The sequence below is a fragment of the Pleurodeles waltl genome, chromosome 10 (genome assembly GCF_031143425.1).
Source record: "Pleurodeles waltl isolate 20211129_DDA chromosome 10, aPleWal1.hap1.20221129, whole genome shotgun sequence".
Classification (NCBI taxonomy): domain Eukaryota; kingdom Metazoa; phylum Chordata; class Amphibia; order Caudata; family Salamandridae; genus Pleurodeles; species Pleurodeles waltl.
This window is the reverse complement of record NC_090449.1, coordinates 965,912,601-965,938,982: the sequence shown is the minus strand read 5'-3', so window position 1 is coordinate 965,938,982 and position 26,382 is coordinate 965,912,601. Positions and strand designations below refer to the sequence as shown.

Sequence of the window (26,382 nt, the reverse complement as noted above, 5' to 3'; positions counted from 1 at the left end):
TTGATATACTTTTGCAGAGAGAATTCATGCATTTTATTCATTTATTTTTTCCTCCACATGTTAATAATTTAGATATTTTTCTGATTGTTCTTTGTGATCACAAAATATACAGTACCAGATCAAAATTAAGAATTTCATAATTTTATTGGTGATAACAGAAACAGGAATTTTATGTTCTTGCAAAGAGGATCCGACCTAATAAATGTCTTTATGTCAAATATTAATAAAACTAATACTATTAGTACTACTACTACTGCTACTACTACTAGTACTACATCTACTATTACTACTAATACTACTACTTCTAATAATAATAATAATATTAATAATGATACAACAAAAACAATAATACGTTTAGGTAATTTATGAGGATTTTAATTTTAAATCATGCTTGCTCTTATGTGATAATCCTAATTTCTAAGTCAATATATAATATTTTCTTCTGCTTTCTCACCTGTGTAGAATATACAGAAAGTTCCAATATCTTTTGAATCCTCGACAAGTATATGGACTTACAGGGATTGGACCAATGCCAGGGTAAGTGAAGTTCTCAGGATGTTCAGCATAACCGCAGTAGGTAATACAATGCACATGGAATTCATTTTAGATGGCAGAGTAAGCAGATAAAAAAGTCCTTCAGTTTCAAACATGATAGAAGATTGAATGTTATCATTAGTTATTGAATGCATATCTTAAAAACAAAGAGTGGACATATAAGCACTGATCCATGAATAGCAGTAAGCTTTGAACAGTGGTGGCACCTACAAGCAGGACCCACAGCATTTGTTTTTTCATTACCAGCAATATAGTATAAAAAAGTACAAACACTTGGAAATTCAGGAAAATGTAGTAGTGAAGAAAATATGTATTACTTTTCTGTTTGCATTATACATGAAATTACTAATCGAAGTCAATGACATCATTAATGGAATTATCAAAACAGCACTGAAATTATAGGGGATCGCATATGGGATCATAAACCTCTGCACTCTTGACACGTATTGACAGTACAATGACCTAGCAAGTGACAGGTCTGCCTTTGAACAACAAATAAAGAATAGGCTTCAATGACCCAATACTACAGCTGAAAAGGTCTACTTGTCTGTGATGCTAGCCTGTCACTTGTGAGGATTATAAACTAGTTAAAGTAAAATGATTTAATACAAACTAATATAGTCTTATTACAAGGTGCAGGAATGCTGAAACCACCAGGTCCAGAATTACCAATACCAGACCTTAATTTCATTCCTGCACCATGTCATTCCCTTCAAAATGGGGAGTCTACTCATATTAACCACCTGCTTTAAACAGGTGTTGAATTGGGATGGGGCTAAAAAGCCCTGGTGACAGTCAAGAGAAGTAACCACTGAATACTGGATAACATATTATAAACATCTGTATTCACTCTATTTCCTTCTTTCCATCTTAATGGGAAGCAGTCAGAGTATTGACTCTTGTGTCACTCTTCCAAAATTTTAGGCTGCAGATGTATGAGACCATAAAATGGTTTTATTATCTCTCTTTTGCTGCAATGGCAGTGCATTCATGAAGGTAATACTTTGATCCTGTGATACTGAAGTGAAAAGGATATAGAGAAGGAACAGAGAAGAGGTCATTAGTGTTAAGTACAATTCATATGAAATAGTCTTAAATTTGTTTCCATTCACAGACTTTCAGTTTTGCATGTTCTGAAGAGACAAGAGCCTGGTGAAGTCCTTTACAGATTTTATCCATTTCACCAATAGCTGAGTGATCTATAACTTTATTTGAACTCTGTGGCGGAAAAGCACAAGTGAGAACATTTTAAAATAGGAAGACAGTGCCATGCAATTGTGCAGCAGTAGATTTCAAAGCTTGGGATGAAGTATGTACTATCAGTATGAAACTAAATGTCAATATTGACTCATCACATCTTATATTATAGTTTCTCTATTGCTAAGGATAGAGATCAGCATAAATGTGTGTTTTAGAGGAAAAAAGAGGATATCTTACTTTCCTGTGATTTAGGGACCCGTGTCTGAGTGTACCCTAAGTCAAATCCCTAGAATTTCAGTAAGTAACTATCTCGACTAAATATTATAAATTGTGAATTAATGCATAAAGAAAGTTTTTTATCTTATTTAAAAAAAATCCTCAGTGAGATGTGACTAAACGTCTCTGTTTTATTGAGGTAAAATATACAATGTCATCATTTGAGTGAAATAAAAGGAGTTTCCAAGAATGCCTGAGTAACATAGTAATCTAAGATAATTGTGTTTTCTCAAACGGTGTTCACCCAATATTACACTATTTTGAGCTATAGGAATATACAATGCTCTTAATATTACATTTTTGAATGTTTATTGGCTATATTGACATTGGTACTTCCAGGGATCTCATGCCATTATGATTTACTGGTAAACATCATTACTCTGAGTCCTATTCTTTCTTGCCCCAATTTTAATATAGGAGATAAGCCACCTCCACTGACCTCCCTATACCCATTGATAGGGGGTATGAGGTAGGAACAAGGTTCTCTCTAGAGTAGGACATCCTGTAACACACCAGGCAAAAAGAAACAGACACCAATAACTATCACTTTCACAGACGAAATGAGGGAAGCAGAACTTGGGCAAGAAAATTAGGAGACTTATGGGGTAATTATCATGTTGTCCTTTACTCTCTTACCAATCTATGCGGTTGTAACAAGCAAAACAAAGTATATGACATGACACAGGCCACAGATACAATACTGCACATGTAAGCATTGTACTACAGAGCAACAAGACATTAGTAATCAAAAGGTGACAAAATCAAGCCCAGGGAAATTTAAAGGAGGACCAAGATTTACAACCTGGAACTTATAGTTAGAGGAAGATGGAAAACAGGTATACTCTTGAAGATGGGAAAGTTTGCAACTTGAGAAGATGCCTGGCTAGTGCCTAGTTAGTTGAAGCAAAGGCACAAGAAAGACCCTGATAATAGCTTCATTTTATGTTGTGTGGTCTCTTTATTACTGTTTGTGTGTTGCCTAAATACTTTTCATATTGCCTCTAAGTTAAGCCTGTTTTGTGGCAAGCTACTAGTGGGTTAAGCACTGGTGAATTTAGTTACTTTTTCTCGTTTACTCTGACACGGATTGTAGTTGTTGCCTGAGCAGAGCTCCCGTCATCCTAAACCAGTAATCCAATTTCTCAATTTCTTATATTTACATACCAACAAACAGGCAAGCTCCGGTGTGTACCCCAGTCCGCCTGCTGCCAACATTTGGATAAACGTTTATAAGCGGAATTCAAGAGAGAAACCTGATGTTCTTTTCTTGGGAAGGTCGAAGTGTTCTATTGAGTACACTTGATTTGACTGTTTCCTCTTCCTTAAAGCCAATGTATGTTAGCAACTCTAAAAAGAAGAATGTTTGAACTCTAAAAAGCAATAAAAACCTTGAAGTAAAAAAGTTTTAAAAAAACAGATTAACCATGGCTATTCTCCGTAGCCTACATTAAGCTACCTTTATAAATTGTAATATTTTTTTTTTTTCTAGACGAATGGAGAAGCACGTGCTACAAGCATTAACAAAGTGCATTTTTAAAACAATCAATGAAACGAACGTAGGCCCATATTTATACATATTCTTCAAATATAATTGCATTTTGCACTGCTTTTGTGCAAAAACTGTCGCAAATGTGGTGCAAAAAAAGTATAAATATGAGACTTAACCTATGTAGACAAGAAGGTAGCACTCAAAAGAACTTACAAATGTGAAAATGTTAAATAAATACACATGCTAGCTCATAACATACCCAGATGTCAGTAAATGCATGCAACACAATTCATAAAGCTAGATGCAAGGAAGCCTTTTTGTGACCTCAATATCTATCAAGAGCTGTAATCAAGAGCCGTACTTCCGCTTGCACATATTGGTAAAGTTAGGGGCAGATTTATTGAAAAGTGACACAACGCGGTGCTGCACCAAAATTGACAGCACCGCTCTGTATCACTTTAAAAACGCAGGGATGCACTGTATTTAACTGAATACAGCGCACCCCTGCATTTCCCCCGTGCTGGCCCTAAATTTAGCTGCCAGCATCAACGCAGGCATCTTTGCACCATTGTGCAAGGATGTTTGTGTTGAGGGGTGTGATTGTTTAAGTGGAGGAAGGTGTCCCTTCCTGCACATAAACAATCACTAATGGCACTTTGGCACAATGCAGCACACAGAAGTGCCAAAGTGTCATTTTCATATGATTGTTTATGTGCAGGAAGGGACACCTTGCCGCACATACACAATAATTTCTTGTATTTTGCTTTTTCTATGCATGCGGCAGAATGCAGCATGCATATAAAAAGCAAAAAACGAGGAGGAATACAATTATTCCTCCTCGTGGCGCCCTGCTAAAGCCACCCCTGGGGGTGGTGTTAAATTTTGGCGCTGCCTCAAGTTTGCGTGATTTCATAAATCTGAGGCAGCGTTAAAATGCAATGGGTGTTGCTGTGGCACGCCCACAGCAACACCCATTGTACGCCCCTTCCCCCATAGTGCTGAGTGGGAAGGGGACGTATTTACGGCACTGTGCTTAGCGCCAAAGGAGCGTACCTTAAAGTGACGTTCCTGTGGCTCTAGGGCCGTATAAATATGACCCTCAGTTTGTGGCTGAAACTCCCTGCACAGCTTTGGCATACCAGCATGTAGTGTAATGTCATACTTCCTGAGGTGAGGCACTTGTCTTGACAAAATTCAACTTTCCTTCCACTAAGGTGCTTCTGATTTGATAAAGAATAGGGATACTTCGAAAGCTAATTTATATTGTTTCACCTTTCGAGAACTCGAGTACTCAGAACATCATCACACTCCGAAAAAATCAGAATAATATTCCCTGCTATGTATTTTAAATACACTTATTAAAAATGCAATGTCAAATGTACCTATTGAGTGACATCCAGCGTGTGCATTAACATAGGGGAAGTATTTTAATATATGCAATTGTCTAATAAGAACCACTGGAAGGCTGAATGCCGGGGTTACCTCGACTCATCATTTAAACTGTAGAAATATACTTCATTAGCAAATCACACAAGGAACTTATGTCCATATGTACAAACACATTTTTCCATAGACACAGAATGGGTAAAACTCTTTGATACATCTGGCCCTTAGGGGCATATTTATACTTGTTTTGCACCGAATTTGCAGCTTTTTTTTACACAAATTCAGTGCAAAACTAACTCCATATTTATGCTTTTAACCGGTCTAGCGCCAAATTTATGGAGTTAAAGTCATTTTTTTGACGTCTAAACCTACTTTGCACCACCCGGCTATCATCTTTTTTTTTGCGCTAGCCTAACCTTTGCACCGGCTTGCACCATTCCATAAATATGGTGCCTGGCTGGTGCTCAGAAATAGTGCATGCCAGTGCTCAACGTTTTGGTGCAAAACTGTGTTAGTGCAGTTTTGCACTAAAAAGTATAAATCAGGGCCTAAGTGTCCCACTTTTCCAAATCTGGATTACGTCACATGGGTTTATCAGAGCTGTCGTGCATGTTGCAGAAGACACTCATTAAATACAAACGGATTGAAGCTTTTGTGTTTGGGTTGATCCTGATCTTTCGTTAACATATTATTGATGTTTGTAAAAATTTAATTTTGGACATGAAAACTCTGTTATTTGTTGTTGTTCTTTGTATTTAGATGTGTAACATGTAATAATATGGTTGCTAGCCAAAATTCACTGTTTCTGCATGTGGTGTTTCCCTATAAAATTGCGACCTTCGCTCCCCATAGAAGCTGAGTTAAGAAATAAAAGATCAACAACATCCATTAGACTTTGAAGTCACCAGAACACAGAACACAGCATAATCAAGTTCAGGAACAAGGTGCAGTTGTGACGATATACTGCCAGGCTACGTACAAACATGCAACCACCTTTAACTCATCTACATCCACTAACATAGTAACACTCTCTTAGAAAATGCACACTACTCAAGTACCACAAACAAACCCTATCCATATTACAATGTCTCAACAACCACTAAAAAAAACCTCAAACCACAACTGTACAACCTTCTACCCCAACTACCACACAATGGCACCTTTATTCTCACATAAAACAGCAATCTGCCCTATACCACCAACAAATGCATGCATGACCAACACAGCACATAGCCACATGATACATTGCTTTAAAGCACCCAGGCACACACTCCCCATTCATACAAAACACCAGTAATATCCTCAACTTGCTCCTAACATATCACTATCTATCACCAAACCTATACTCAGCCTTGCATCATATCATCCTCCTCTTCTTTTTACCAAAAACACACAACTAAACAATCCTTACACTCCACCACAAATATGACCTCTTCCAATGACTATTGTCCACCCTCTCTTGTGCACCACATACACTCTTTTCCAAAACACATCACCAACTCCTTTACCATTCAAATTCCACTTACCAGCAGTACTTTACTTACAAGTCCTTCTAAAAAAAACACTACATCAATACCTCCCCTCAGTACTCCACAAAAACAAAAATAACACACAAACCAGCACATCAAAATCTCTCAGACACACTTTCATAATACTTTCTGTCTCAAATTAGAAACATACTCCCACCCTTATGACTACAGATATAACACACATCCTAAACCATGTTTCTATCTTTACCAACATGAACCACAAATACACCAGCATAACAACTCTCATTCAACTGCCTCTCATCCATTGCACAATTTAAAGCTTTAAAATGTGATCCACATGCTCCACCACCTCCCTAACACATATGCCTTCCATCCTGAACAGACGTAACAAAATAAACAACATGACACTCTTCACAACCTCACATCTCCATGTCTATTACACAACAGGGCTACTCTACAAAAACAACACAACTCACCATCTCACACTCAACAACCATCCCCACAGGGACACACACAGCCCCTACAAAATGCCTTCTGAGCCGGAAATGATATATAAAAAAAACAATACTTCAAACCTCAGGCAGTTGATACCAGCACTAATGACACACCTTCTACAAGTTCAAAATATATTGCTCACTCTTTGAGAAAACAAAGTCAGACCACCACCACAACACAGACTCTAAACTTCCTAATAATAAATGCTTGATCACTCTCTAAAAACAAGCACCACATCTACGACCTACTCCCTGACACCCAACCTGACTTACTTTTCATAACTGAATCATAGCTAGCAGATGGCACGGCTCCAGTGTTGCATGAAGCCATTCCGCCAAGCTATCAAACTATCACACAAAAGTTGTATAGGCAAAAGAGGAGGCAGACTAGCTGTTATATTCAAGCAAACAATAAATCTCACCAAAACCAATGACATTTCCATACAAGGTTGTGAGGCCCTCATCACCAGCTACAACCCTACACCAACTTACTCCTGTAACTTTCTCCTGTTTTAAAAACCATCACCTAGCAATGCAACATTCCCAGACACATTTCTAGACACAGTTTCAAACCTTGTAACACTACACTTCAACCAGTGCATTCTTGGTGACCTAAACAAACCCAATATGATCCATCCAAAAACTATCGTCACTGGCCTAGTTACACTGAACCTACATCAGATCATACACAAACCCACACACATCACTGGACACATCCTAGATGTTATTTTTGTAAATCCAGAACTACTGATCGGTCAAAGAATTACTTCACTCACTTGGTCAGAGCACCTTTTGGTAGCTTTCCCATAACAAACAACACAAATCAACTCACCTAGGGCCACCTTACATGCATTCACCTATCAACTATTGAACTAACTAAATTGTGAATGCCTATAAATACAACTAACAGCCACCACAGACCTAGACACTATAAATTCCATTCAGAAACTTTGAGTGGCTAAAGGAAGCTTTTGATATAGCAATACCACAAAGAACGCCCAAATGAACAAATTAGCCGATCAGGCTTCATCACCATGAAAACTCTGCAATGCATCGCTATCCATCTGGGATTTCCACACAAAGGGGGTAATTCTGACCTTGGTGGTCCATGACCGCCATGGCGGAGTGCGGCGGAAGCACCGCCAACAGGCTGGCGGTGCTTCCTGGGCGATTCTGACCGCGGCGGTAAAGCCGCAGTCGGAAAAGGGGAGCAGGAACCCGCCATGGCGGCGCTGCTTGCAGCACCGCCATGGGGATTCCGACCCCCTTACCGCCAGCCTGTTTCTGGTGGTGTCCACCGCCGGAACCAGGATGGCGGGAACGGGTGCCGTGGGGCCCCTGGGGGCCCCTGCACTGCCCATGCCACTGGCATGGGCAGTGCAGGGGCCCCCTAACAGGGCCCACAAAGATTTTCATTGTCTGCTTAGCAGACAGTGAAAATCGTGACGGGTACCACTGCACCCGTCGCACCCCTTCAACTCCGCCGGCTCCATTCCGAGCCGGCTTCATTGTTGAAGGGGCTGTCCCGCTGGGCCGGCCGGCGGTCTACTGGCGGTCGCCCGCCGGCCCAGCGGGAAAGCCGGAATGACCGCCGCGGTCTTTTGACCGCGGTGCGGTCTTTCGGCGGGAACAGCTTGGCGGGCGGCGACTGCCGACCGCCGCGGTCAGAATGACCGCCAAAGTCTAGGCTACTATTGCTCTGGTACTGTCTAAATTTCATTACACCAGTGACCGCTAACACAGATCATCTCTATCAACTATGAAAATACTACAACTCTGCTGCCGAACTACTCCTACATGTAAAACCTCAAGCCCATTTCTCCCCTGCCTTGAGGGCCCTTCATTGGTTACCAGTTGCCAGAAGATCCACCTTCAAGTTTCTTTGTATCACCCACAAAGTACTACATGGAACAGGACCGCTTTTCATCAGGAATTAAATCATCAAATAAATTCAACAAGGGAACCTCCACTCAAGATTGGCATCTCGCCTCAAAACCCCACTATACAAGAAAAAGACAATAGGCAGTACATCTTTCCCTGTTCAATCAGCCAACCTATAAAATTCATTACCCCAAATATAAGATCTATGGATAAGTATTTTATCTTCAGAATAGTACTCAAGAGTTGGGTCTTTCCTGCATAACCACCATACTGAAACACTAATGTACACCAAATCCCTGTGTATGCACACATTTATAATTTAATTATATATATATATATATATATATATATATATATATATATATATATATATATATATATGTATAGATATATGTGTATCTAGCTATGTGTATTCCTTTTTACAAATATGTATAATAACTATGGTTTTAAACATATATATTCCTTAGGTCTGCTTATCGAATGTATATATTACGTACGGTTAAAAACATATATATTTTTCTATGTTTAACATGTTTTTAGGTCATTGCATAGTTTTTATATAAGTTGTTTGATTTGATGCTTATGGATCTCTGTTTTATTTATCTATCACAATAGGTAAATATTATCATAACTATTTTATCTACAAGTGCTTCACTATTGAAATATTTAGGAAAAGCTGAAATTTAGAAAAAGAATGATGCACAAATAATGTGCCTACAAGTACTGCAACACTTGAAAGTCTGTGTTTATGCAATACAACTTTAAATATCAATATATTATTTTCTTTATACGCATACTTCCTTTCTATGTAGTCACTTATCTATAGAGTTATCACTTTACTCCTGCTGTAGAAGAGAAAAAAATAATTTCATACTCTCCAATGTACTACTATGTGTCACTCTATGCCTCTCTCAATCTATCCTCTATCTCCACTCTCTGACTCATCCCAAACCTCATTCTACCACAGTGGCCACCAAAATAACCCTTTCTAGACTCTTCCCTCCTCTGTCCCTCCTATATCACCCCAAACCTCATTTTACTACTATAATCCCCCAAACAACCCTTTCTAAATACTTCCCTCATGTATCCCTCCTTTGACTAATCCCAAACCTCATTTTACTAGTATAATCTCCTTAATCCCTTTCAACAGACTCTTCCCTTCTCCATCACTCATCCCAAACCTCAATTTACTACTATGATCTCCCAATTACTACTTTCTGGACTCTTCCCTCTTCTATCCCTCCATTATTCTCGTCAATCCAACTAACAGACTCATGTGTCCACCTCTCATATTAACTCAGATTTGCCTATACCAATCTACCACTAATCCCTTTGGGTTCCGGAGTAGCTCACCAAAAAGCACTTCAACACTTCATCAGGGGTAGTAAGCGCTGTGTAAATACAAATACAATTACAAACATGCAATCACCCAGGCAAAAGAATATCAGAAAACTCACAAACTATGGTAGACCAAAAATAAAGCTTCAGATCAGATTTATGACCATAACTAATCATAATATAGATGTTTGTAGAGATCCATCCCAACTATGGATTAAGGGTTTTGTGGACAGGAAACTTCATTGCTAATGTTTGCGAACAGGAATGCTCAATGCTGAAGGGGCACAATACATGAGAGTCATCACCTTCACTCCATGTAAAAAATTGTGTGGAACACATGCTAAGAATGCTTAGATCTGGATGCAAAATTATGCAGTGGCAATGGGTTCTAAAATATAAAGTAATAAAAAATCTGCTGCCAATGGCTTCTATTGTTTAACCAATAAATGCGTATTAGTAGAGTGCTTACATAAAGGAGGACAAGGAGCAGCAAGAGTAGTAGAAGAAAATTTGCAAATGCACTGTGCAGAATAAGCATCAATGAAAGCCAAGCCACAAAACGACAAATGGGCTCATTTACAAGCTCCTTGTCCCATGTAGCATAATTTTTTTTAGGCTATGGTGGTGCAACACAGGCCCCTACCCCGCGCTGTGTTTACAAACTGGCACAATGTCACCACTGTGCTAGATTGCAAACCCTTGCGCCACCTGTGCCAGGTATAATGTATGCAAAGAAGACATTCCCCAGCAGGGAGACCCAAAAATGATGCCATTTTAGCATCATTTTTTAATGACTGCCCAGGAAAGGCATTAAACTGATGGTAGGCTCTTTTCAATGGGCTTCCTGAGCTTTGCTGGACTAGGGTCAAATCTTTTGATGCTAGACCAGCAAAGCGCCACCACTGCATTAATAATTTTGATGCAGTTCTGCTGAAGAGCGCTATGGTGATCTGTATTATAAATGCAGTGCTACCATGCTGTCATTAGGGGGGACGCAGGGTGAATCAAGGAAACTGGTGCATCTCAGACGATGCACCAGTTCCTTGTAAACGAGGCCCAAAGTCTGTTGCCATTTCTAGAGCAAATTCTTTAAGCATAGGATTAGCTAGGGCCATTTTCCAAACTGAACAATGCAATTTTAAAGATTCACATGACAATTGCCAAAAAACACAAAGGCCCATATTTATACTTTTTGACGCACAACTGCGACAACGCAGTTGTGCGTCAAAAATTTTACCGCTGGCTAACGCCATTCCAAAGCGCCATGCGGGCGCCTTATTTATTGAATGACGTTAGCCGGCGCTGCGGACTGGTGTGCGTCAAAAAAAATGACTCACACCAGGCAGCGCCGGCGTAGGGGAAAATGGAGGTTGGCCGTCAAAAAATGGGGCAAGTCAGGTCTGAGGCAAAATTCAGGCCTCAACCCGATTTGCGCCATTTTTTTTGACGCCCAACCTCCATTGACATGACTCCTGTCTTAGCAAAGACAGGAGTCATGCCCCCATGCCCAATGGCCATGCCCAGGGGACTTATGTCCCCTGGGCATGGTCATTGGGCATAGTGGCATGTAGGGGGGCCCAAATCAGGCCCCCCTATGCCACAAAAAAAAACGAAAACAAATACTTACCCCAACTTACCTCAACTTCCCTGGGATGGGTCCCTCCATCCTTGGGTGTCCTCCTGGGGTGGGCAAGAGTGGCAGGGGGTGTCCCTGGGGGCATGGGAGGGCACCTCTGGGCTCCTTCTGAGCCTACAGGTCCCTTAACGCCTGCCCTGACACAGGCATTAAAAAACGGCGCCCATCAGGCTGGGCGCCGTTTTTTAAGGCCTGCCCCCTCCTGTGCGTCAAAATGATGTCAGAGTATAAATATGGGGCACAGGCCTTAAAGTCATTTTTTGGAAGGGAACGCCTACCTTGCATATAATTAACGCAAGGCTGGTTCCCCCTTCCAAAAAATGACGCACATGGTGGAACTTTGACGCCCGCGGGGTTGGACGTCAAAGTATAAATATGGGGCAGGGTTTGCGCCGATTGTGCGTCAAAAAGTTTGACACACATTCGGCGCAAACAGAGTATAAATATGCCCCAAAGAGTCATCTGTGGCTATATAGTTGCACCAGACCAGGACAAATTCACAAGTTTAGGCCAACCATGATGGAGCTTGGGCCTGACACAGTGACCAAGTTATGGCCTGCTGAACAAAAGTACCTTAAATTCCAATTGCAGAGCTTTGTGAGAGCCCACGTCGAGGATGCATCAGCCAGCAAGGGTAACACGAGGTCTTGGTGTCAAGATGTGTCATGCAGGGGTAGCTCTGGGAAACTGTGAAGCTGTGATGCTAGGTCCTGTGTGATCGTCAAAGATGCCATCAGTGCGGGGCTTGCCAAGTGAAGTCCTGCTTCCAAGATGCATCATGCACTGGAAAGTTCAGGAAAAGTTGCAGAGCTGGTGGTATAGAGTTGTCATGGAGGATGCAGCCATTGATTGGCCTGTGGTGCGAAAGGGCTGCGTTGTGGATGTGCTGCACAGCAGAAGTTCCAAATGGGATGCAGGCTGCAATGCAATTTCCTGTATTAGAGATGTATCATGCAGTGGTTCCGATGCAGAGTTTTGTCAAGTGATGTGCCTTGCTAGGTCAGTAGCTTGGCCCATAGCTGGGCTGGCAGAGCACCTAAATGCCCACTTCCAGTGGTCCAGAACTGTGGTGACACCACTTTAGAGTGTAGGATTCACAGCAGGCAGAGTCCAGGTGCTGGGCTCTAGGTGGTTAGAGCCTTCTGTCCCTGATGCTCTGGCCAGGAGACCACCCAACTAGATATTGGAGTCACTCTGGGGGTCCTGAGTTCACAATGCATGTTCAGTTCTTTTACTCATGCAGCAGGGAAGAAGGGCAACAGAGTAGCAGGTCTTCTTGCAAAGCAGCACAGCAGTCCTTCTGAGTATCCCACAGCTCCAGACGTTTACGGAAGAGATGGATCTGAGAGACCAATATTCATATCTAGTACCCACTTTGAAGTTGGAGAAGAGTCTGAAGGGTTCCACCTCCAGAGGGGCATTGAATTTCCTGCCTCCTTGCCCTGGCCCCAGATTGTCTGGGGTCAAAATAGACTAGTGTCAAATAGTTTGTGAGTGTGCTCAGGTAACGCCTGTGTGATTTGCAAGTATGGTAGGTGACAGCTCCTCTCCCTCATCAAGTCAGAGTTGGCCACTCCTGCCAAAACCTATGACCCTTAGTTTCACTGTCTAGGTGACATACACTAAGACCAGCTAATTGTACCGAGCTATGTGACCCAGTAAACAGGCTGCAGGCACCAAATGATGGAAAACAAAATGTGAGCTGTCTAAAGGTGACATGTTCAGAATTGTGACTTAAATTCCAATGTCACCATTTAAGAGGGCTTAAATTACAATTCTTTAGACACCAAACTTGACACTCCTACCTGCTTCCAAGTGAAAGTTATTTCTCATTAAGTGCCATAAAGTAGCTACATTTTATCCTATGGGAGTGGTAGGCTTCACAGTACTAAAAATCCAATGTAGGGGTTTTCACCACTATGACATGTAAAGCTTAAAAGTACATTCCCAACATTTCAAATACACTGCACTCTGTCCTCTGGGCTGTTAAGGGCCTACCTAGGGGTGACTTATATCCAATAAAAAAGGAGGTTTGGGCATGACAAGAGTTTTACCTTGCCAGGTTGAAATCACAGTTTGAAACTGCACACACTGGCTGCAATGGCAGCATGATAAATTTTTAAAGTTTAAGGGCTACTTAAGTGGGTGGCACAATCTGAGCTGCAGGCCCACTAGTAGCATTTAATTTATAGGCCTTGTGTATTTCCACTTTATTAGGGACTTATAAATAGGGGTGAGCAAATATTACATTCCACTGGTGGAATTGGCAACATTTTGGTGACTTCACATCACTCTTGTAATGTAGAGTTCTGGCCAAATTCTGCCAATCACCACTTGGCAGAAATATTTTCTTGTGCATGGCTCTAGGAAGATAAGTTGGCCAAAGCGAAGTTTGGCATCCTCTTATGTGATTTCCAGTCACTAGGAGGACATCCAGTGAGATTTTTCAAATGCGTGCGGTCGTTGGTGGTTGTGACTGTTCTCAGCCAGAAGGCTGCTGTTCAAAAAGAAAATCTGCTCAAGCAGCTGCAAAATCAACTAGAGTAGCTACACTATCTGGCACACCTTGTTGTGCTGTTCACATTGATTTTTCAGCAAAGACCGTGCTCTGAGTGCTAAATCCCAGAGCAAGCAGGGCGACATGCCTATTTTCACCCATTTGCAGAACTTGGCAGAATCATAAAGGGTTTTTCTTTAACTCCATGTGTTCATCCTTGGTGTGGTCTCCCTTAACCTTTTGCCTCTGTTTCCCAGGTTGTTGATGTGTGCTGGACTCTGTTTTTACTGTTTGTGTTACTCTGGGCACTTTACCACTGCTAACCAGTGCTAAAGTGCAAGTGCTCCTTTACAGAATGTGTATGTATTTGGTTCATCCATGATTGGCATATTTGATTTACTAGTAAGTCCCTAGTACAGTGCACTAGAGGTGCCCAGGGCCTGTAAATCAAATGCTACTAGTGGGCCTGCAGCACTGATTGTGCCACCCACATAAGTAGCTCTGTAATCATGTTTCAGACCTGCTACTGCAGTGTCTGTGTGTGCAGTTTTAACTGTAAATTCGACTTAGCAAATGTACCCGCTTGCCAGGTCTAAACCTTCCCTTTTCTTTCATGTAAGACACCCCTCAGGTAGGCCCTAGGTAGCCTAAAGGGCAGGGTGCAGTGTATGGTTAAGGTAAGACATACAGCAATCTGTTTTTTATGTCCTGACAGGGAAATACTGCTAAATACGTTTTTCCCTCTTGCAAGGCCTGTCCCCCTCATTGGTTAACATGAGGGCTACATTTAAATCTGATTAAGGTGTAGATTCCCATTGGGAGCGGATGGACATGTGGCGTTTGGGGTCTCTGATCTCACAATTTGAAAATACATCTTTTAGTAAAGTTGATTTTAAAATGGTGTGTTTGAAAATGCCACTTTTAGAAAGTGATTTTCTTGCCTAAACCATTTCTGTGACTCTGCCTTCTTTGTGGATTCTCTGTCTGGGTCAGTTTGACAGTTGGGCTGGTTGCACCTCTCACTAGACAGTGACACAAAGGGAGCTGGGGTGTAGTCTGCATTTCCTGATGAGCCATCTCTGCTAGGAGAGAGGGGAGGAGTGGTCACTCACACCTGAAAGGTCTGTGCTTGCCCTCACACAAAGCAGTCTCCAACCCCCTGGTGAGGGTCTGGGGCCTGGCCCGGGCAAGGCAGGATTTCACAAACAAGAGAGACTTTCCTTTGAAGTAGGCCTACTTCAAATGGGGAAAATGGGTATAAGAAGGGCACCTAAAACCACAGACTTTGGAACATTTCTGGAAACCAAGAGGAACCTCTGCCTGGAGAAGAGCTGAGGAAGAAGAGCTGCCCTGCCCGTGACTGTCCTTTGTGAAGCTATCCTACAGTTGCTGCTTCTGCCTGTGCTAGAGGACAAAGACTAGAATTTGTGTTGCCTTCCTTCTTGTGAAGATCTCCAAGGGCTTCATTTACAGCTTGCCTCCTGTTGTTTGAAGTCTCAGGGACAGCAAAGACTTCTCTCTGCAGCACCAGGAGTTTCCGGAGAGACTCCTACTTTGCCAAGTGGTGCCCATCCAGTTCCTGGGACCCTGAAAGGAGAAGCTGGCAGCCCAAGAGTGAGAAATCCACGCACAGACCGCTGTGTGGGGAAAAGATCAACGTGACTTCGATCTGTGGCAGAAAATCCATGTGCCGCCGGCATGGCAGCTGAAAATAGATGCTCGTCTGCAATGCGACCCGAAGATCAACGCCCGGGGCTGAAGGAACGACGCACAGCATCGCTGATGGAGGTTAGTGAGATCACAAACCACGCTGCGTGATTTTCAGATCATCGTACGGCTGGATTTCTGACGCAAACACCACTGGGCATGTAAAAACGATGTAAGGTCTGCCTGGACCCAAGAGTGCTGACCGGATCGAAGCATTGCTCTCCTACAGAGAGAAGAAATGACGCACGCCGACCTGACTAAAGGAGAAGCAACGCAAGGTCTCGCTGGTGAGTGATAATGACGCATCGCAAGCCCTTTTTGATGCACACTCGCCCGTACAGGGTTATTTTTGACGCACCCAAGGTACATTTTCACACTAACAGCATTAGTGTGTGTTTAAAATTCCATAAAGACTCTTTTTCCATTTTTAGTGATAACTTGAATCGTTTTGGTCTTGTTTTGTTTAGATAAATATTTTCTATTTTTCTAAGTCTGTGTTGTGTCATTGTGTAGTGTTTTCATTAAGTTACTGTGTGTGTTGGTACAAATACTTTACACCTAGCACTCTGAAGTTAAACCTACTGCTCAGGCCAAGCTACCGGGGGGCAAGCGGGGGTTAGCTGAGGATGATTCTCTTTTACCCTGACTAGAGTGAGGGTCCTTGTTTGGACGGGGTGCTTGGACCTGACTGCCAACCAAAGACCCCATTTCCAACACCATGGAATTCCACTGAGTCAAATTCCGTGAGTTCCATCCACGTCTACTTAGAAGTAAATTATACATGCCAATTGAGTGAAAGCCAATTTTCAAAGAAGAGAACACAAGTACTTCAGCACTGATTAGCAGTAGTAAAGTGTGCAGAGTCTTAAAGCCAACAAAAACAAACTCAGCAAAAACAGGAGGCTGGAAAGTAAAAAGTTTGGGGAAAACATACCATGATGACTGGTCCAAAATGTGCCCCACACATATGAAAGTAGGGAGAAATGTTCCAGGGTGATGCTCTACCATAAAGGCCATTTTCTGTTTACTGCCTTAACAGTTTTGAGTTCTCACCCCTGAACTGACCCAAACTGCATTAGTCTTTGGAGGGGTCTGCATCTGTCTGAACCCTGAAGTTAGCCCCGAACAGGTATGGTTCAACTTATTAGTTGGCCTGGCCACTGCAAATGCTTTTATTTTCTTTGCATTTCTCTTCTGTTCCCTGGGAAGTAGCCTCCCACTTAAGAAGGCTTCTTGTGGCCTAAGTCCTCTTTGTTTAGCTTTGCAAAGCACTGTCCCTATGCATGCTCTGAGGCATCTGTCCGTACGATGAACCCCTGGGATAAATGAAGGGACTTGAACACAGGTGCCATGCACATGGCCTTTTTCAGGGTGTCAAAAGCAGTCTGTAATGCCTCTGTCTAGATCACCTGTCTGGGCTGCTTTTTATGCCAGCTCTATCAAGGTAGCAACAATGGTGCCATACCTCTTAACAATTTTTCTGTAGTACTTAATGAAGCCCATGAAGGCCCTCACCTCTTTCTGGGTCTTTGGAAGATTCCCAGACCATATAGGTCTGAATTATGGCCTGAGAGGGCTGTACCTTGCTCCCTCCCACTTGGAGACCTAAGTAGAACAATGAATCCTGTACTATCTGGGCTTACTGGCCTTGATTGTCAAGCCTGCTCTCTTCAGAGACTGAAGCACTTGTCTGAGGGGGAACAGATATCCTCCCAGCGAAAACTGAAGACCACAATGTCACTGGTTGAGCAACCTCTTGAAGGTGGCAGTAGGGTTCTTCAACCATAAAGGCATCACTAAAACCTGGAAGTGGCATTCTGTGGTAGAGAACACAGACCTCTCTCTGGCCCGCACAGTCAAGGGGGTCTGTCAGTACACTGACATCAGAACAAACATGCTAAGGAACTTAGAAGCCCCTAGTGGATCAATGAGTTTGTGAGCTTGGGGGTTGGGGTGTGTATCAGTCTTAGTGACTGCATTGAGCTCTCAATAATTCACACAGAACCTATGTTCAGGGGTGGGACCTGGAGAGGTAGCATTGAGGTCCAGCACCATTGGGAAATACCAAAGGCTGCTCAATGGCTCAATTCTTCCTAGCTCTAGCATATCAGAGATTTTGTAGTATACTCACTAAGATTTTATGCCATGTTTGTGTCCTCAAAGTGATGCAAATCAATGCAAATTTTTTTTTTACAGTGTAACTGCTTTGCATTGCTTAGTAGCAAGGGGGCATTACATGGGTGGTACATGGCCTTTCACATGCAACCACCCATGCTTTTTGATGCTAAACCCTATCTACTAACATTAGTAGACAGGGTTTAGCACCAAAAATGAATGCCACTGGTACCTTTCTTTTGCATATCTGACGCACTGTGCAGCACACATACAACGTAGGAAAAGTTTAAAAGTGTGTCTATGCCCAGTATTTTGTACTGGAAGCGTACTCCATGCTAGACTCATGCACACACCTTAGCAATATGTAGCAAAGGTGTGTGCAACGCACTCAGCAGCTAAAACTTGCACTGGTGCTAGGGAGAGCTGAGTAGAGGGACATATTTCTGTAAATATGGCACTCTGCTGCTCCCTTCTTCTCATGCAGCGTAGCAAAGATTTTTTGACTGCTACACTGCACTGCATTGGAATCTGGTAAATTTGGGCCTTTCTCTTTATGCTCGCTCTCACCCAGTCAGATAGCCTGTAGAACATTTTCTTTACAGGCATACTGTCCCAAATGTCAATACCATGCGGACACCATGTTGTGAGCCCCGAGTTAGTGAGAAGAGAGTGGCAACTGTTCCAACAATTGGCAACAGTCCTTCTGTTGCTGTAGGGTCAGAGTAGGGGAGAGGTTGACCTCCAATGATCCAGCCTGCTCCTTCGAAGAAAGGAAGTGGGAGAGAGGTTTGCTCTCCTCCTCCACTCTATCATCTGTGACAAGGAATATGGTAACCTCTGACCACCTGAAGTGGGGCTTAATGCAGATGACATGCAGGACCACAAAATGTTCCTGGGGGTCAGGTTTTTAAAGGTCTTGTTGAATCTCACTAAAAGACTATTAGTTTGTAGATGATAGGATGTCGAGAACATGTATGTTACCCCACACTTGTCCTACATGAATTTAATGTACTCTGACATATAGTTGGTATCATGGTCAATACTACCTCTTTGGAGAATCCTACATTGATAACTATCACCATCAGGGCCCTAGACACCTAGGGCCATATTTATACTCTGTTCGCGCCGGATTTGTGTCGTTTTTTTTTACGCAAATTTGACGCAAAACGAACTCCATATTTATACTTTGGCGTTAGACGCATCTAGCGCCAAAGTTCATGGAGTTTGCGTCATTTTTTAGCGTGGACACCTTCCTTGCGTTAATGATATGCAAGGTAGGCGTTCCCGTCTAAAAAATGACTCCGAGGCATGTGCGCCGTATTTATACTCCCGGGCAAAAATGACACCCGGAAGTGGGCGGGTCAAAAAAAATGACATCCAGCCACTTTTGCGTAATTTTTTTGCGCCTGGTCAGGGCAGGCGTTAAGGGACCTGTGGGCTCGGAAGGAGCCCAGAGGTGCCCTCCCATGCCCCCAGGGACACCCCCTGCCACCCTTGCCCACCCCAGGAGGACGCCCAAGGATGGAGGGACCCACCCCTGGGACATTAAGGTAAGTGCTGGTATTTTTTCTTTTTTTTTTGTGGGTGGCATAGGGGGGCCTGATTTGTGCCCCCCTACATGCCACTATGCCCAATGACCATGCCCAGGGGACATAAGTCCCCTGGGCATGGCCATTGGGCAAGGGGGCATGACTCCTGTCTTTGCTGAGACAGGAGTCATTTCAATGGGGGTTGGGAGTAAAAAAAAATGGCGCAAATCGGGTTGAGGCGAAAATTTTGCCTCAGCCTGACTTGCCCCATTTTTTGACGCCCAAGCTCCATTTTCCCCTACGCCGGCACTGCCTGGTGTAAGTCATTTTTTTTTACGCACACCAGGCAGCTCCGCCAGCTAACGCCGGCTAACGTCATTAAATAAATACGGCGCCCGCATGGCGCTTCAGAATGGCGTTAGCCGGCATTACATTTTTTGACGCACAACTGAGTTGTCGCAGTTGTGCGTCGAAAAGTATAAATATGGCCCCTAGGGTGCAGTCATTGTCCACAGAGATATGGCCTCCGGGTACCAGGTGGCATGGTGCACCAAGACCACGATAAACCTTTACCCAAGACAGTCTTGGGATCTAAAGGCCCAACAATATCAATGTCCTACCTTTTCAAATGGGTGCCAATGACTGGAAGGTGAACTGGGGGAGACTTGCGCTTCCCTCTTGATTTCCCAATGGCCTGTCAAGTGGGACATTATCTGTAGAATGCATCTGAGGCCATCTTTATTCCAGACTAGTGAAAGTGGGTCACAAGCCTGCAAAAGTTGTGTCCTGCTCGAGATTCATTTCCATGGGAACATCATGAGCCAGCTCCAGTAAGAAGGCCCTGTAACACCTGAGTACCACCAACACATGGTTTGCACCAGGCACGGGAGACTTAGGCTCGCTATACAGAATATCATTCATCCAGTAAATCAGTTGATCACCAGAGGTGATGCCAGCTGCCTGGTCATCAATCTAACACCCTAGGCTCTTCAGATTAGGGCACTCCTTCTGTTCTCTGCAGAATTCGTCCCCTTCCTTCTGCCAATTGGTCAGTTCAGGTAGGCTTCCCAAGCTGAAAATGTCCTCCCTTGTAGGTTCTGGGGTGTGGCCCTCAGGCTCTGCCGCCTCCCAGACAGTGGGAATTTCAGGAGTGGCCCCTTGTCCTTATTGTTCTTGGCAGGTACCTGGGCCATTCTTCCAGGCTCCATATCATCCTGACTACCATCTCAGACAGCCATGGACTGTGTGGTCATGCACACTCACTCAGGCAATCCCAACATCTCACATGGGACTGGCTTTCCAGTGGTTTGGAGTCTTAAAGCCAACACAAAGTCTGCGGAAACCGGAGTCTCGAAGGCAAAAGCCTGACTGAAGGCCACACCAAGTGTACCCAAGTCCAACAAACACCAAAACGGCAAGCTGGATTTTGGTAAAAATTGACAGAAACATAAATTATGCAGTTGAAAGGGTCCTTTTTGGTTGCAGATGTAAATTGGTTCACTAGTTTTAAAGTTATAAGGCACGAAAACATAGTGACATATTGGGCTACAATATACCATGGAATATGCCGATGGCAAAACACTGTGGCCCTAATTACGACCTTGGCGGTCTTCAGAATGTATTCTGCCACTCCACTGTATGTCACTCCACTCAAATCGGCTCTACAACACTCTACGCCCCTCCACTCTTGGAAACTCTACTCCACAGCACTGTACGACATTATGCCACTTGGCTCTACTACATGCTACTCTATGCCACTCCACTGTACACCAATCTACTCCACTCTATGCCACTTCACTTGAGTGCACTCCAATCTACCCCACTCTGCTCTATACCCCTCTACTGTAAGACAATGTATGACACACCACTCTATGGCATGACTCTTCACTCCACTGTACTGCACATCATGCCACTCCCCACTATGCCACTCCACTCTACTCTACAACCTGCCACTTCAGTCTACACCACTCAATTCAAAGACATTGCTCCATGATATATGTCTACACTGCACTGCACTCTACCCCATTATATGCCACTCCACTCTACTCCACTCCATCTCCCTCCACTCTAACAAACTCTAATCCACTCTACTCTACGACACTCTATGCCAGTTCACTGTTCTACACGCTGCTCTACAGCACTCCATCCTACAACAGTCTACTCCACTTTATGCCACTCCACTGTACTCCACTCTGTTCCACCCCACTCCAATCTACACCTCTCCTGTAAGACCCTGTTTGACAGGCCACTCCATGACAGGACACTCCACTCCACTCTACTGTACAACACTTCACTCTACACTATGTCACGCCACTCTACTGTACAACATGCCACTCCAGCCTATGCCACTCCACTTTATGCTATTCCACTCTACTTCAATTCACTCTGTGCCAATTCATTTAAATCACTTCACTCTATGGCACTCCACTCTATGCCACTTCTCTCCATGGCATTTAACTCCACACCACTCCACTTTATGCCAGACCACTCTATGCCACTCCACTCCCTTCCACTCTATGCTATTCCACTCTATGCTTCCTCACTCTATGCCACTTCGCTCTATGGCACTCCACACTATGCTACTTCATTCTGTGCCACTCCACTTTTAGGCACTCTACTCTATGCTAGTCCACTCTATATCACTCCACTATATGCTATTCCACTCTATACCATGCCACCCCACTGTACTCTATGACATGCCACTCCATTCTATGCCACTCTACTGTGTACCACTTCATTCTACTCTATTCCACTTTGCGCCACTCCAGTCTTTGCCACTCCACTCTTCGCCACTTCACTCTTCACCACCCCACTTTAAGCCAGTCAACTGTACGCAGTTCCACTCTATGCCACTCTGCTCTGCACCACTCTTCTCTATGCCACTCCACTTTATACCACTCCACTGTACTCTATGACATGCCTCTCCACCCCACGCCACATGAGCCTACACTATTACACTCTACACCACTCTACTCCACTTCACTCTACTCTACACTATACCACTCTAAGGAACCTCACTCTGCAGCACTCTACTCTACACTACATCACTACATACCATATTTAGGGAGTAACCATCCGAACCCCCCTTCTATTTTTTTAACTCCTAATCTCCTTTTATCTCTTCTATACACTAAACCACCAGGCTGGGCATATATTGGATTACACCTATGCCAGAGCAGGATTGATCACTGTGGATGTTGTTGAGGAGGCTTTATAGTCTGACCATAAGGGGAGGCTATTTATGCCTTCCTAGAACAGGAGGCACACCTCCCTCCTAAACACTCATATAAACTTTCTACCATGCCTAGGTAATATTGAACAACATAAGACTTAGGGATAGTTTAAAAAGTTCTCAACCAGATATTCATCAAATACTACTGTTGATAATGTCATTAATCAGTTTAATTTCTGGATTGTAAGGGCCCTAGATGTTATGTTGCCTTTTAAAACTGGGATTACATATCATAAAATACCATCAGCTGCCTGGTATTCTCAAGAGTTGACTCAAGAAAAATGTTTGAGAGGATCTGGAGAGAAGATTATTCTGAGGCAGAGAAATAAGCTTCTAAAAAGAACCTAGAGTATATAAAGGGCTTGTGAAAGTCTTTAGGTTTAGTTATTATCATTACAAAATTCTTTCCACCAACAATGGTATTAGAGAACTTTTTATGATTGACAACTCTCTTGTAAGCAACATCTACCTAAGGACCACCCAATGCAAATGCTTTGCTCAGAACTGGCAGATTTCTTTCAGAATAAAATCTCTTTAATGTTATCATCATTCACCCCAACAGAATTGTTGGTTAGGTTTAAGACTTATCACAGAGATGATATCTATAAAGTCTATAATCAAGTCGAACTCTCCTATCGACCATTTCCATATTAGGATTTTTTAACTCTTTTTCCCATTTTTCCTCCCTTTTGTATTTGTATTTATGTTTCTAAAGCACGCTTATTACCCAACAGGTATCATGGATGGCACTGAGAGTCGGAATTACCAGAAAGAATGGACTGCTGATTAGACAGTGAGATTGATCAGGAGATTACCAAGGGAACAGCCAAGTTTTCAATGTCTTCCCTAACTAAAAGAGATCTGCAGAGAGTCTGAGATAGACAGCAAGCTGATTCAAGAATTGGGCAGCTCTGAACAAAGGCCCATCCTCCTTGTCTCGTTGTATTACATTTAGGGACACAGATGAGATTAGAAGATGAAAAGTAAAGAGTTCCCCCAAGAGAATATTTTTGGAACTCCAACTGTGGAGCACAGGGTCCAAGGACATGAATCACCTAAAAAACAATGCAAAGTGTTTTAAGGGCAATTCTTTGTTTGACCGGCAGCTGATGTATACTCCTTAAAAGCAGCAGAAACCAAATACCTTCTAGGATAGTTCAGGGAAAATGTTGCCGCTGCAGTTTGCACTCTATAATCTACAAGGTAGACAGGAGTACTTAGTAGAAGGGAGTTGCAGTAATCAAGCATCAGAGGGAGGAATTTCTGCAATCCACACAAAAGCACAAAACAGGTCCCTGCTACTTTCAAAATATATATTTCCAAGGGCAGATTCTGGTCAAAAAGGACTCTCAGATTGCAAACTGACTCCGAAGGGGTAGGTACCATTTTTACTTTCAAGGGGCAGAAGTTAGTGGGGAGATTAAGAGGAATTGTGGCCATGAAAATGCACAAAAACTCTAGTTTGTCCCTTAAATTTGAAAGAACTAGAATCCAGCCAATTGGCAATGCCCTTTACACAATCATGAAACTCATATTTTAATGATCACACTCTAGAGACAAGATCAATTGGGTGTCATCCACTTAAGTCACTAATTTGATATTGTAAGATTTAATGAGAGTTACCAAGGATCTCATGTACAAATTAAACTGGATGGGTGTATGAGCCAACCATTGGGGAACGGCGTGTTTCACCTCCCTAAAGGCAGATCTAAAAGGTGAAAGGGCAATGGCCTGACTATGCTCCGATAAGTAGGAACTGATTTATTTCAGAGCAGGCCTGTCAATACCAGACACCAAAAGCTTGTCCAGGTGAATGGTATGATTGACTGTGTCGACTGCAGCAGATAGATCAAGCAGAATCAAAATCACAGAGTGGCCGTGATGAACCAACACCCGAAGCTCATCCACAGCAATAATTAAGGCCGACTCCGTCCCTCGGCTGGGTCTATAGCTGAACTTCTCTTGCTCTAGTAGCGAGTACAATTCCAGAAAGCATGAAACTTTTTGCTCACATATCATTCCAGTAACTTTATAGGTAAGGGTAGTAGGGAGATAGGCCTGAAGTTGCTCAGCACCGATGAGTCCAAAGAGGCCTTCTTAAAAATGGGTTAAATAATATCTTTCTTCCAGGTCAGCGGGACAGTGCCAATAACCCATGACTGGCTACAGATCTTATGAAGGAACACAAGAGAATCAGCTGCTACATTTTTCCAAGTTTTATGCAGTAGAGGATTGAGAGGAGAACCAGAGGAGGTGGAACAAGCTAGTGAAAGGAACCATTCCTCCCAAATTAAGTAAGAACTTCAGAACAGGCTTACGGTTTTCCCCTTTTTTAGCTGTTCCAAAACATGTCACCGGAGGGCACAACAGAGTATCTTACAGAAGACAGTGAACTGATGGGTTAGGGACTACCTGAGCGCAGCTATCTGGACAGGAGCCCAGGAGTTTTCATAACTATTATGTGTAATACCTCCTTAGGGATAGGTGCGGTACCTGATTTTTGTAAATCAGCATTAGCTACACCACTCTTGAAAAAGGAAACTTCTCACAGTGTGAAAAATTGCGTTTTCAATAAAGTCAGATTCTGCCTTAGTACTGAAAATGCACTTACAGCCAGAAACAATGACATCTGTATGATCTAGTATGGAGGAAGTTCAGTTGCACCTATCCTCCTTGATTTGTCAGCCACCTTTGAAACGGTTTCTTATTCTGTTTTATTGGAAATGTTATTTGCTATTGGCCTGAGAGACAAGCTACTCAGATGGTTTGTATCCTTTCTGTAAAATAGAACTCAGGTAGACCAGATGGCAACTTTTCACTCAGATTTTATAGATATTACTTGTGGTGTTTCTCAGGGATCTACTCTCAATCTCTCTCTTTATAATATATATATTTCTCCACTGGCCGACTTGATTGCAGATTCCAGGTTCGCAGCTGATGGGTTGAATTCGAAATGTGGATGCATTGAGAGAAAGAAAAAATTAAGCAGTCCAATAGCTTTTGAATTTCCAAGGGGGTCTTTTCTTACCTTTGGAGGGCTTTCTAAAATAGGGAATCCACACATGAGCGGAAGTCACTCCTAGACACACACACACTGAGAGCTTACCTTTCAGCTTAACAGTGAGGACTAAGTAGGATCTCCTTTTTTTGGTCCTGAATAAATGATGCTTAACCCTTGCGGACATCAAGGGCATGAAACATTTCTACCAGTCCACTGGTGTAAAAGAGGTTTTTCTACTCAGTTTTATTTGGAGAGTAGAGGAACATTATTTCCCCTGTCACTCTCCTTTCATTTTTAACCTTGACATAGGCTCTACAGGTAGTAATAAAACTTGACTTTTTTAGTGCCTAGCATCAATGTTAACCTCACACAGTCCATTTCTTTAAGCCACACAATCACAGGTTTGACAATTTCCCTGTAGGTAACATCAGAACTTCTCAACTAAAACGAGCTCTGGCAAAGAAAATTGGGCATTGCAGGGCTGTCCCGATGAGAAACAGGCCCAATGATGAGGCACACTACCGATTGGTGGGTGAGGGCCCTTGCTTTTAACTAA

General features: G+C 42.9%; 1 protein-coding gene across 2 annotated transcripts in view; it reads left to right on the top strand.

Moving 5' to 3' along the window:
* The window catches only part of DGKB (diacylglycerol kinase beta), a 2,237,541-nt gene that overhangs the window by 868,932 nt on the left and 1,342,227 nt on the right, over positions 1-26,382 (top strand). For both annotated transcript variants that reach the window (XM_069211796.1, XM_069211795.1), the window contains one exon: positions 463-537. In XM_069211796.1, coding sequence (XP_069067897.1) covers positions 463-537 — 75 coding nt within the window. The remainder of the gene's footprint in view (positions 1-462; positions 538-26,382) is intronic.